The sequence below is a fragment of the Arachis ipaensis genome, chromosome B06, assembly GCF_000816755.2.
Source record: "Arachis ipaensis cultivar K30076 chromosome B06, Araip1.1, whole genome shotgun sequence".
Taxonomy (NCBI): Eukaryota; Viridiplantae; Streptophyta; class Magnoliopsida; order Fabales; family Fabaceae; genus Arachis; species Arachis ipaensis.
Window position 1 is genome coordinate 104,861,947 of NC_029790.2, and position 13,018 is coordinate 104,874,964.

Below are 13,018 nucleotides of genomic sequence, written 5' to 3' on the forward strand. Positions count from 1 at the left end.
GGGACCTGAGCAAAAATCTGATTCAGAGGCTGAAAAAAGACTGCAGATGCTGTTAGATTCTGACCTCCCTGCACTCAAAGTGGATTTTCTGGAGCTACAAAAACCCAATTGGCGCGCTCTCAATTGCGTTGGAAAGTATACATCCTGGGCTTTCCAGAAATATATAATAGTCCATATTTTGCTTAAGATTTGATGGCCCAAATAGGCATTCCAAGTCAGCTCAACAATTCTGGCGTTTAAGGCCGAAACTTGCACAAAAGCTGGAGTTAAACGCCCAAACTGGCACAAAAGCTGGCGTTTAACTCCAAGAAAAATCTCTACATATGTAAGCTTCAATGCTCAGCCCAAGCACACACCAAGTGGGCCCGGAAGAAGATTTCTGCATTAATTACCTATTTCTGTAACCCTAGGCTACTAGTTTTCTATAAATAGGACCTTTTGCTATTGTATTTTCATCTTTTACTCAGACCTTTGATAGACCTTTTCACGCTTTTGGGAGGCTGGCCTCACGGCCATGCCTAGACCTTGTTCTTATGTATTTTTAATGGTGGAGTTTCTACACACCATAGATTAAGGTGTGGAGCTCTGCTGTTCTTCATGAATTAATGCAAAGTACTACTGTTTTTCTATTCAATTCACGTCTACTTCTTCTCTAAGATATTCATTCGCACCCAAGAACATGATGAATGTGATGATTATGTGACACTCATCACCATTCTCACCTATGAACGCGTGATTGACAACCACTTCCGTTCTACATGCAAACAAGCTTGAATGTGTATCTCTTGGGTTTCTAATCTAAGATTGGAACTTTCGTGGTATAGACTAGAATTATTGGTGGACATTCCTGAGATCCGATTCATCTTTTAATTATCAATCCTCCATAACCATTTGAATCTGCCTGACTGAGATTTACAAGATGACCATAGCTTGCTTCAAGCCGACAGTCTCCGTGGGATCGACCCTTACTCACGTAAGGTATTACTTGGACGACCCAGTGCACTTGCTGGTTAGTTGTACGAAATTGTGACAAAGTGTGATTTACATTTGAGAGCTCCAAGTCTTTGGCGCCATTGTTGATGATCACAATTGTGTGCACCAGATAGCATCAATGTTCAAATTATAAATAGCGGGGAATTCTTTGTAGCAGCTGAAGTTAAGGAGTTCGGAAATAATGGGGTATGGACGTTCATTGGTGTCTATTTGAGCTGTTTCGAACAAATTTGAGCCTTACAGTTTGAGGAGCTTACAACAATGAGTCAACAACTGGAAGGAAAAGTGGTAATAGCGGAAGATTTTAATGCTATAATAAGTCAAGCGGAAAAGGAGGGTAGAGGACAACAATCAGCAACTACCGTTGCAACATTCATTAATTTTATTGATAGCAACGAATTAGTGGATATTGGAATGGTAGGGCGGCCTTTCACATGGATAAACCGAAGACAAGGAGAGGATTTGGTGAAGGAGAGGCTTGACTGCTATTTAGTAGGGATGGTATGGAAGTTGAAGTTTTCGAATGCAGTGGTGCACAAGCTCACAGAATCAGGCTCGGATCATGTCCTATCTTGATGGAAACTGAACCTCAATCCTGGCATAGTAAAAGGCGTTTTAAATACCAGGAACGTTGATGTGGAAAAGATGATGTCAAAAGATTTGTCAGCAAAGTGTGGAAAATAGAAGTAGTAGGCTCGGTTATGTTCTCCTTGGCTCAAAAGTTGAAAGAATGTAGACATAGATTTGTTCAATGGCAGATAACTCACAAAGCAAACTCTCGGAAAGAAATTGAGGACCTTTAAGCTAGGCTAGAGGAGCTGCGGGTGGCTGGAATCAATGGGGGAAAGGAGATTACCAGATTGGAAGAGAAGTTAGAGCTAGCATATATGAAAGAAGAGAGCTATTGGAGAGAAAAATCTAGAGTCAAATGGCTAAAAGAAGGAGATCAGAACACCAGATTCTTTCACAAAAAATTTCAATCAAGGGTGCAAAGGAATAGAAGACTACTTCTACGATATTTTTACTTCTTCTTGTTCGGTTGATCCGAATCCATATTTGGAGGATTTGGAGCCTAAGGTTACAGCTTCCATGAACCGTAGGCTCCAAAGGCTGGTAACTATGGACGAGGTCAAAAGAGCTACGTTCAGTGTTCATGCTCAGAGTGCTCCTGGTGATGACGGATTTACAGCTAAGTTTTTTCACTTTTTCTGGGATATAGTTGGAAGTGACGTTTTTAAGGCAGTGCGAAGTTTCTTTCACAGTGGTATAATTCTAAAAAGCTTCAACGATACTAAAATTTGTTTGATTCCAAAGGTGCCAGATACCAGTGACATGACTCAGGTACGACCGATTAGTTTGTCCTCAGTTATGTATAAAATTATTTATAAAGTTATGGTGCACCAACTACAAGGTATTATGAATAAAATCATAAGCACAAATTAGAGTGCTTTTCTCAAAGGTAGACTCATTTCAGATAATATTCTAATTACCCACGAATGTATGCACTATTTGAAAAATAAGAGAAGTGGAGCAGATCATGAGATGGCTATTAAACTAGATATGATCAAGGCTTATGATAGGATGAATGGCACTTCTTATGGTACATCATGAAAAAGCTGGGCTTTGATGCTAAATGGATTAACTGGACTAAGGAATTGGTAACGACTGTTTCTTACTCTGTTGTTGTGGAATGGCAACCTTTTGGCTACTTTAGGCCAAATAGGGGCATCCGACAGGGTGACCCCCTATCTCCATATCTATTTCTTTTTTGTGCGAAAGGGCTTTCTTTCTTGCTACACAAGGCAGAGCAAAACAGGCTTTCCTTCTTGCTACACAAGGCAGAGCAAAACAGATTAATTCAAGGAGTTCAAGTTAATCGGAAATGCCAAACAGTTAATCACCTTTTGTTTGCTGATGATTCAATCCTTTTTTGAAAGGGCTCACCTAATACAAGCCAAAGCATTTTGGAATTGCTAGAGATCTACGAGGACTTCAGTGGGCAAAAATTCAATTTGAACAAGTCGGCCATCTTTTTCAGTTACAACACACCTCAGACACAAGACTAGCAATTACGCAGACACTAAATATTGAACATATCGGAGCCCAAGACAAATACTTGGGGCTGCCCTCCATAGTTCAGAAATCAAAGAAAGCAACCTTTGGAGCTATCAAGGATAAAGTTCAGAAGAGGATTATGGGTTGGAAAAGAAGTTTATTGTCCTCAGGTGGCAAGCACACGCTATTGAGAGCGGTGGGGGAAGCGATTCCTATTTACACACTCTCTTGTTTCAAGCTCCCAGACACGCTGTTAACTGAGATTCATAGCATGCTCTCGCAATTTTGATGGGGTCAAAAAGGCGCAGAACAAAGAATGGTTTGGATTAAATGGGACACAATGACGAGACCGAAGAAAGATGGAGGGTTGGGGATCAAAGATCTAAGGGCACAAAATTTGGCCTTATTGGGCAAGCAATGTTGGCGTCTAATAAAATACCCTAATTCTACACTATCAAGAATGTTCAAAGCTAAATATTTCATATATATAGATTTCTTACATGAAGAGATAGGAAGCATACCGTCGTGGGGCTGGAGAAGTGTTCTTGAAGGCCGCAATGTGATTGAGAAAGGCTTGTTATGGAAAATAGGTTCTGGTGCTAATGTCCGCATCTTTCATGATCCTTGACTCCCACCACCATTGCCCTTTAATGTCCCTCAAGCTGCAGTGACAATCCCACTGAATCTGCAAGTGTATTATGTTAGAACGCTACTAAATCCTGATAGAAGCTGGAACAGAAACCTGATTGAGTCAATTTTTTCAGTTGATATATGCAATAAAATTTTTTCCATCAAACCAACAGAGGAGGAGGATGAAGTTAATTGGTGCCGGACAAAATCTGGTATATACGAAGTTGGGTCAGGATACAAAGTTGCTTATGGGTTCTTTCATTCTCCTACTTCATTGATGCCTCAGAACATACAGAACAACAGAGTATGGAATAGTATTTGGGAATTGAAATTACCTCATAAAATTAAGATTTTTTTATGGAAGACTCTTCATGAAAAGCTTCCGGTTTTGCAACAAATCCATAGCCGGTTTGCATCCACCCCCGCCACTTGCCCAAGATGCATGCTGAAAGAGGAATCAATTTCTCATGCCTTGTTCCAATGCCCTTCAATAATCTGGAGTCTAAGCTTAATAACCCCTGACTTATGGCAGAGAGAAGAGGAGACCTTCATCAATTGGTGGCAACGAGCCTTATCTTGGGCAGCGACTCAAATCGAAGGTAGACAAAAGATCCTCTTCATCGCGGCGCTGTGTTGGAGCACTTAGAAAACGAGAAATAGGTGTGTCTTTGAGAAGCTAATAAGTCCAACGCCGGAGATAGTGTAAGAAGCCAGCAGTCTAGTGTGTGAACTCAATAGCCATACCTGATGAATGCTAATAATTTCTCTTTATTCTTACTTTACTCTTTTTTAAACTATTTGTCTTCCAATCACATTTGGTGATAATTGAAAATACTCAACTTTTTTTGTACTTCTTTATAAAAATATTATTATTTTATAATAATAAAATAATATCTATTTTTAAAAAAAAGTACCATTTCAATTTGCAATTAGTTTTATGCTGAATTTGCCGACCATAATTAAATTAAAACACTTTTTTTAATATTTTTTAATATAAATAACTAAATTATCTATAAAAACGTATTTTTCTATCTTGTTTTTAAAAAATAATAAAATATAAAATAACATTTCGAGTTAGTCCAATAATCCATCATGTTAAATTTAAAAAATAAATATTGAGTGAATAGATGAAGAGTCGAATAAAAATACACTTAACTTGTTACATAAAATTTTGACTAAATGAACTTTTTATGTTATATATAATACTACTATTTAGGGGTGTACATGATCCGGTCCGATCCGAAAACTCAGTTTGGATTCTAACATTTTAGGAATTAATTTGGTGTGATTTTATCGGGTTTAAAGTTGGGTAAGGGTATTAAAAATAAACTCAGTCGTTATTTAGGATTGGGTCCAAGTCAAAGCGAACCCGGTTTCATTTGGTCTATGTATATCCTAAGAAAACTAAAAAATGTATATATGTTTTAAATTAATTTTAATATTATGTTATATTAATTATAAGCTTATTGTTTTATTTTTAATCACACTTGTTGAATTAGAAAATAGATAAAAAATTATTAAATTAAAATTTATGGATAAATTCAAGTTCAAATATAGATATCAACTTCTCGATAACAATTTTTTTTTTTGTAAATAAATGCATCATAAATAAGTTTCTTTATAAATAAGTTTCTTTATAAATTATTTTTAAAATTTTAAAGGTCCAATTTTCACCCGATTTAGACCTGATATATTTAGAATCTAAAAAATAAATTCAGTGTATATTTAAAATCGGATCTAAATTAGGACAAACCCAATTTTACTCGACCCATATACATCCTTAATATTTTATAAAATATTTGGACATAACCTCCCATTATCCACAAAAAACTTCACCAGTTAAGTCAACTATTCATACAATTTAAATATAAGGCAATGATGGAAAATTATGTCTACACAATAATTTAACAAAATAAATGTATAAAATAAAAATTAAAAAATAATATATTAAAAAAAAGAGAGAGAAAAAACATGGAGAGAAAAGCGCATGCATGCGCTGAAGCTGAAACATGAACACTAAAATGGGACAAAAAAGTAATGTCACATCTCCAATGTAAGTCCCCCGCCCAAGACCGACCATTGTGTTGCTTCTGTTGTTTCCTCTCTGTGACTCTTGTTTGGTCCAACATATCAATCATAGCTTCTCTAGTCTCTACGTTTTAGTGCCTTTCTTCATTCATTCATCCATTCAATTATTGTACCATCAATTTAACAATCAAACACATACACACACATATTTTTATGGAACATTATTAGAAAAAAAATATAAAAATAAACTATTTATATAGATCTTATCTTAATTGCTTCGGTAGGTAGATTTTTTTTTTTAAATGTAATTGACATGTAATTAAGATAGTAAAAAAGGTGTATTGATTCTAGAAGTAAGTTAAACAAGCTAAGCAAATTAGATAGATACTGGTCTAGACAGGGATAATTTGTTGGACTTTGAATTTGTTGGTCAAGGATTTGGTCACCCTCTTTGAAGGAGGAGAATCAATAATCTTTTAAAAATATTCACGAATATATCCCATTATAGATTAACAAATTAGGATAATTTTTTTTATATTGATTAAATATATGTGTAATACATTATTATTGAAAGATTAGGTATTTTTCTTTGATATAATGTTTTTTTTTTTTGATATTATTCAAATCGGAGGGTCCGATTTGTTTAAAGAAAAAAATAAACTACAAATCGGAGGGTTCGATTTGTATTTTTATTTTTTTATTTTTAAAAATAAAAATCGGACGGTCCGATTTCAACATTAAAAATTTTTTTATTTTCGAAAACATAAATCGAACTGTCCGATTAGTTTTGTTTTCATTTTTTTTAAATCAAAACGGACTCTCCGATTAGGTTTTTTATTTTTTATTTTTCTAAACTCAAAACGGACCCTCCGAATTCTATTAAAACACTACTGACACCACATGCATGGAAAGCATCCCTCTTCTCCATAGTGTTGTATCACTCCACCCTCTCCTCCATATCAAAAATAAAAAGCGAACAAATTACAATTTTTACATTATTTTTGGTTTTTTTAATTTTAACCCTTTCACTTAACCGTTGAAAATAACCACCATCCACAATCTCATCAACTTCCTTTCCAACTCATCATCCTTTTCCTCCTCTTTACATTGCCCACAACTCCGCCTTCACCTCCGATGAGAACCCGTCCCTCTCTCAAATATAATGATGCGAGTAGGAGAGGGGAAGCGTTAAAGGAGGAAAAAGGAAAAAAAAAAGAAAGAACACGATAATGCAAAGATAAGAGATGAAAAGGTGGGAGAAGGGCAGAGACTTGTGAGAGATGAAGCTAGAGATACGGACAAGGGGAGGAGAATGGTGATTGAGGAAGGTGATGACACTACAAAAAATCAGCTCAAAACTGTCGAATTAATCTATGATAATAATCAAAAAGTTCAAAAAAATTAGCAAATAATTATTGTCGGATAAAACCCAACGATAATTTTCGTGCCAACTAATTTTTTTACGTCAGACTATCAGAATTTATTTTTCATATGAAAAGTTGGTTGGTGTTTTGGCGAAATATTGGAGACGGATGTTTTGCGGGTGTATGGAGATCACAGTCAACACGTAGAAGGCCTGGTACAGGTGCTCATCAGAAGCGTGTCAGCTCCCCAGCAACACGCCGAGGGCGTGGTGACGTAGCGCGCATGCAGATTCATGGAAGGCTGGCAGCACGCCGGGGGCGTGGTGAAGCAGGCTTCGCAGATTCCTAACGTGCTCAGCAACACGGGGTGGGCGTGGTGGACTGGTGGAAGCTGTGTCTGCATGCAAGGGACAACTCCTCCACCTCGATAAACAGCAAACGTTGATCATGGCTCTATAAAAAAAGAGCCTCCCCACCTAGTATATGCATTAGGTAGAGTGTGTTATTGAGAGAAGGGTTGAAGGGTTGTTAGAATTTTTCTTAGAGAGAAGAAGGAGGATTCAAAGCACACAAAGAAGAGTGAAAAAAATATATTACTTTGTATTTATATTTAAAAATGGTTCATAATTATACCGCTCCGCAAGAATATATTATAAATTATTTAGATCATCCAATTTATGTAAGTTGGTAGCATACACTTTTTAAATAAATATGCTAATATTTGTTTATTAAAAAATAAATATTTATTGTTTACCTAATCTAACAAATATATTTTTCTTGATGCAGTATAACAGGAATTTGTTGGTGCGTAAATTGGATCTACTACAAACATGAAACCCAATGGTCGAAAACTACTTACGCGCCATGGGATTCTGCCACGTATCTTGGATTGGGGTGATAAGAGGATTTCACCCTTTATTAGCTACTCTGGTTGAAAGGTGGAGACCGAAGACTCACACTTTTGTATTGTTGGTGGGTGAGGTTACAGTGACATTGGAAGATGTCGCTCATATATTTGGCCTATCTATTGATGGAGAGTCTGTGAGTGGATGGACTGATAGTAGTAGCAATTTTCTGCAGAGCCAGAGCATCGCAATATTCGGTCGTGAACCAGTAGTCAGTCAATCTTCAAAATCCTATATAAAGCTGGGTTGGATTTGACGTATCAGAGACGCGGAGTCGTTGGATACTGAAGAGTCCATTAGGAGATACGTCAGATGTCATATTTTCTATTTGTTAGGGTCGACTCTATTCGCAGATAAGTCCACCGCATATGCCCACGCGAAGTATCTACCTTTCCTTCGCGATTTTGAGCGGATCCATACTTATAGTTAGGGGTCAGCATGTCTCGCACATCTTTACAGAGCACTATGCCGTGCATCACGATATGATACAAAGGAGATGGATGGCCCTCTTAATCTGTTGTTTGTTTGGGCATGGGAGCGAATGCCGTGTCTTGCGCTCGTACCGAGACATACCTTCTACCGGCTGAGATACCAGTTGCCATGAAGTAATAATTCTTAGTTTAGTCATGCGTTATATTCACTATGCATGTTTCATTTATGGTTACTTATGTAAATTTTTTCGATGTATCATGTTTCAGGTGGAGTCATTCGGAACAGACCACAGCGTGGTTATCGAAGACCGTAGTGAGATTTAGGCATGATATAGACTACATGGATGAGGTAACTATTTATGGTTCTTGTGATTCCTTTCCAAACGTTAATGTTAGGGTTCTACTATACCAATAATATGTCATAGTTTGAGTGGCGGCCGTACGATGGATTGATCATACCCGATGAGTTACATGGACATCTTGAGGTGTGTGACATCATTGCTCCATTGTTGTCATTCGAGTGTATCGAATGGCACCCTGTAGACCGAGTGATGCATCGATTTGGGTATACACAACCCCCTCCACGACCAGCAAAGGACATTCCAGTGGACCAGCATTGCATCGTTCTTTGCAGAGTGCAGCTTCATGACTGGACAGTTTTACATGGGGTATGGATAGCAGAGTGGAGAAACAGGCGAAACACTCGGTTGCGGGATCTACACCCCCTTCCGACCTGGGATTTTATACTGACGGTGGATTACCGGGATTGGTACGTGAGCTCGTACGGACATATGTTGAGATTGTCGGAGTATGTTCCTCAGCATCCAGTGTTTGAGCCGTTTCCTTATTATATACCACAGCCACCAAACCACAGTCATGTTAGCCATCACACTCATTACAGGGGGTGCATCGTGTGATAGTGGTTTCATCCAGCCACAGCGGGCATTCATGGTTGTTGACGAGTTCAACCTCGATGCATATGCTCCAGCAGAGGCAGGTGAGTCGGCCGCTCCGACAGAGGCAGGTGGGTCGACAGCTCTGGGTGGAGATGACTCAATTCGAGGTCACCCGTATGACCTATGGACGGAGCAAAATCCACCTGATAGGTATACTCTGTCGCGATTCGGTCAAGGCATAATAGGTAAGGGACTGAACTGGTTTGTGGAAAAGAAGTGAGCTTGGGTTTAGGGTTATCAAATTTAATCTTACGAATTAAGTTAATGTAATTCGTAGTTAATGTTTTTGTATGATGACCTATGTAATTAGTAGTTAATCTTTTATATATTTACTTTGTAGTTAATTCGTAGCTAATTCGTAGTTAATGTTTCTGTATGATGACCTATGTAATTAATAGTTAATCTTTTGCATATTTACTTCGTAGTTAATTCGTAGCTAATTCATAGTTAATCCTTTGTATAATATTAAACTGACATTAACTAACAAAATGCAAATTCAAAAATACAAGCATCAACGAAAATAAACATCATTTACTTGCAAACTCGAAAACCAACAAAGACCTAGGTACCAGCATCGTCAGTAGCACCACTCGGTCCAGCATGCTGAGAACATCGACTACGGTTATGACCTTGAGCACCACAAAGACGACATATCCAAGGACCACGCATGTCGCGTGCGTCCATTTCATTCAAGTATCGGGTCAAATTGGAGCGACCTTTCGATGTTCGCCTCAAGCAGGGATTAGTGACCAATGTGGATCCCTCATAAGCAGGTCATGTCTCGGGATCACCTAGTGGTGTCAACTCAAATCTATATACCTTACGGACCTCTGTCATCTTATCCACATCATGCACATACAACTGCCAATCGAGACGCTTGTTTGCACAGCAAGTAATAACATAGCGGCATGGTAGTCGTTCCACCTGAAAGTGCCCACAGTCACACGTTCGCCGCGCAAGATCAACAACTAATACCTTTCTGCTAGTCATTTCGCGCACCTCAAAAACCTCATTTCATCTATCAAATCGGTGCACAACTATATTTCCATCCTGTTGCATATTTTCCTCGATCCGCTGCTATGCAAATACGGAGTAAGTGAATCCAGCTCGCTGGCGTTCGTGAGTTTCGGTACTTTTCTGCGTAAAAATTTCATTTAACCTGTAATATGTTGCTCGAACCAGTGCCAACACAGGTATATTACGGGCACCCTTCAACACTGAGTTAATGAACTCGACAAGGTTCGTCGTCATATGCCCCATCGATGTCCCTCGTCGAATGCCAATACCCAATGTCTAAGTCCAATGGCATCGCACCATCTGGTATATGCCTCACCTCGCTCTTCCAATCTTTTATAGTTGATGTTGTACTCCTCCACCGTTCTTGAATACCCTATATTGACAACAAGTTTTTGCAAGTGAGGGACTTTCAATGTCCTTAAGAAGTTGTTGCCGATGTGCCTTATACAAAACATCTACCATACTCTTGGAGGTTGCCAGTCACCTCCGGAACAATTTACTGCTGCCCGGATTGACTCATGTCGGTCTGAGATCATACCCACACCATCCTTTCTAACAACATGCATTCGCAGATTCTTGAGAAATAAGTGTCACGCATCAGCTGTCTCCCCTTCCACCAAGGTAAAAGCAATAGGCAGAATGTTCTGGTTCCCATCTTGTGCAACAGTGACCAGAAATGTACCTTTGTATTTTTCGTAAAGGTGTGTGCTGTCAAGATGAACTAGGGACTTGCAATGCCTGAACGCCCTAATGCATGGATTGAAACTCTAAAATACGCGATGAAGTATTTTTATACTGTGCGCCTCCTCATTCCCGTTGTACATTGGTCGTGTTTCTATTTGGACAATTGTACCAGGCATCTTCTGAATCATGACCGAGAGTCACCATGGCAAGGCTTGGTAAGAATCCTCCCAACCACCGAAAACTTTGGCTATGAACTTCTGCTTTGCCAACCAAGCCTTTCGGTAACTGATGGTATAGTTGAACCTAGACTGGACTTCTGCTATTATAGATTTCACTTTGATGGACGGGTCAGTCTCGACCAATGGCCTTATAGCCTCAGCAACTATATCCGATTCCAACTTGGAATGATCCAGTGAAATCAATCCCATTGTGCACGTGTGCCTACCGTTGTATCTGCGTATCTCCCAACAACCTTTTTTTCGTATCAAGCTGGCTCGGATAAGCCAGTCGCACCCATGCCCATATATCTTGCATTTTGCATAGAATGTCTGTGGCTCAGACTCATACACATTGTAGTCAACTCCTCTAGCGATAGTGTAACTTCTAATTGCTGCCACGACCGACTTTCTAGAACTGTATTCCATTCCAATCTGGAACTCTCCGTCCTCAGGATCAGCAATGCCTACAAAAAGAAGAAATCATCGTTCATTAATCAATCCAAAGTATAAATTAACAAAAACGTATTATTCAATCATCACGTACCTATGTTTGTATATTCCAGAAATTTTAGTGCATGCATGGCGTCGAGATCCAAGTCACGCATAAAAGGTGGCACGTTCATCGGTTGACTGATCGAGAGATGAACCACTATATTCTCCGCTGCTGTCTCAACTCCCACATCATCCTCATCTTCGTTGCTGACTTCATAAGTGGCTTCAAAGTCTTCTTCGCTGTCACTATTCATTCTCTCGTACACTGCATCTCTATCATCCTTTATATCTAAATCATTTTGAATTCCTTCTGCCTCTACGGTTTCAAACTCAACATACAGCTCAATCTGTGGCTGTTGCATCTGAGTCTGCCGATGAATTTGAAACATATTCTGTATACTCCCTTCGTCAGTGATTGGCATGGTATCAAATTGTATTAGACCACAAAAAACTACAACTGGATTTCGGTACAGAATTCTGCTCACTCTCAGTAACGTACCGTGCTCCATGCTTTGACAAAGACCGTTCTGAAGCTCCATTAACGTCGTGGTGCATGGAACCACAAACGAAAATGGATTCTGGTACACAAATCTCACTCCCTCATGAGTATTACGTTATCTCACTCTTGCGATACACCACCAAGTTTGCGGTATCCTCCATTACACTACCAACACACTCAAAGAATACTCACACACTCTTACTCAGAATGAAAATGGTACCGAACTCTACCTTATATAGAGGGGAGCATTCACCACGCCCCCCACATGCTGACTACCTCAGCCAACCACGCTTTGCCACGTGTCAGCACGCCCCCAACGTGCTGACTCAGCACGCCCCGCACGTGCTATTTGAGTAAGCCAACCATGCTTTGCCATATTAGCACGCCCCCACGTGCTGACTCAGCACGCCCTCAATGTGCTACCTGAGTGAGCCAATCATGCTTTGCTACGTCATCACGCCCCGGCGTGCTATGTCAGCACACCCCCCACGTGATTCTGATCAACCAGATCGTGCCACGTCTCTTCACGCCCCCACGTGTAGCAGGTAACACACCCCCTGCGTGTTGACCTTCTATCTGACACGTCCACCTAGGGGTAATACACAATGTTCTCCCATTTCCAGCCAAAATACCACCATCTATTCCATATTCAAATTCTTGAGCTTCAGACTGTCAGATTTTTTTACTAATAAATCCAACTATAAAAAATAAGTAAAATTATTTTTAAAAAATAAATAATTAGTTAT

General features: G+C 39.1%; 1 protein-coding gene across 1 annotated transcript; it reads right to left on the reverse strand.

Moving 5' to 3' along the window:
• Positions 11,261-12,312, reverse strand: LOC107647176. Its single transcript, XM_016351292.1, has 2 exons — positions 11,826-12,312; positions 11,261-11,745 (listed from the first exon to the last, which is right to left on the reverse strand). The coding sequence occupies exons 1-2, from the start codon at positions 12,310-12,312 to the stop codon at positions 11,261-11,263; spliced, it is 972 nt and encodes a 323-aa protein (XP_016206778.1).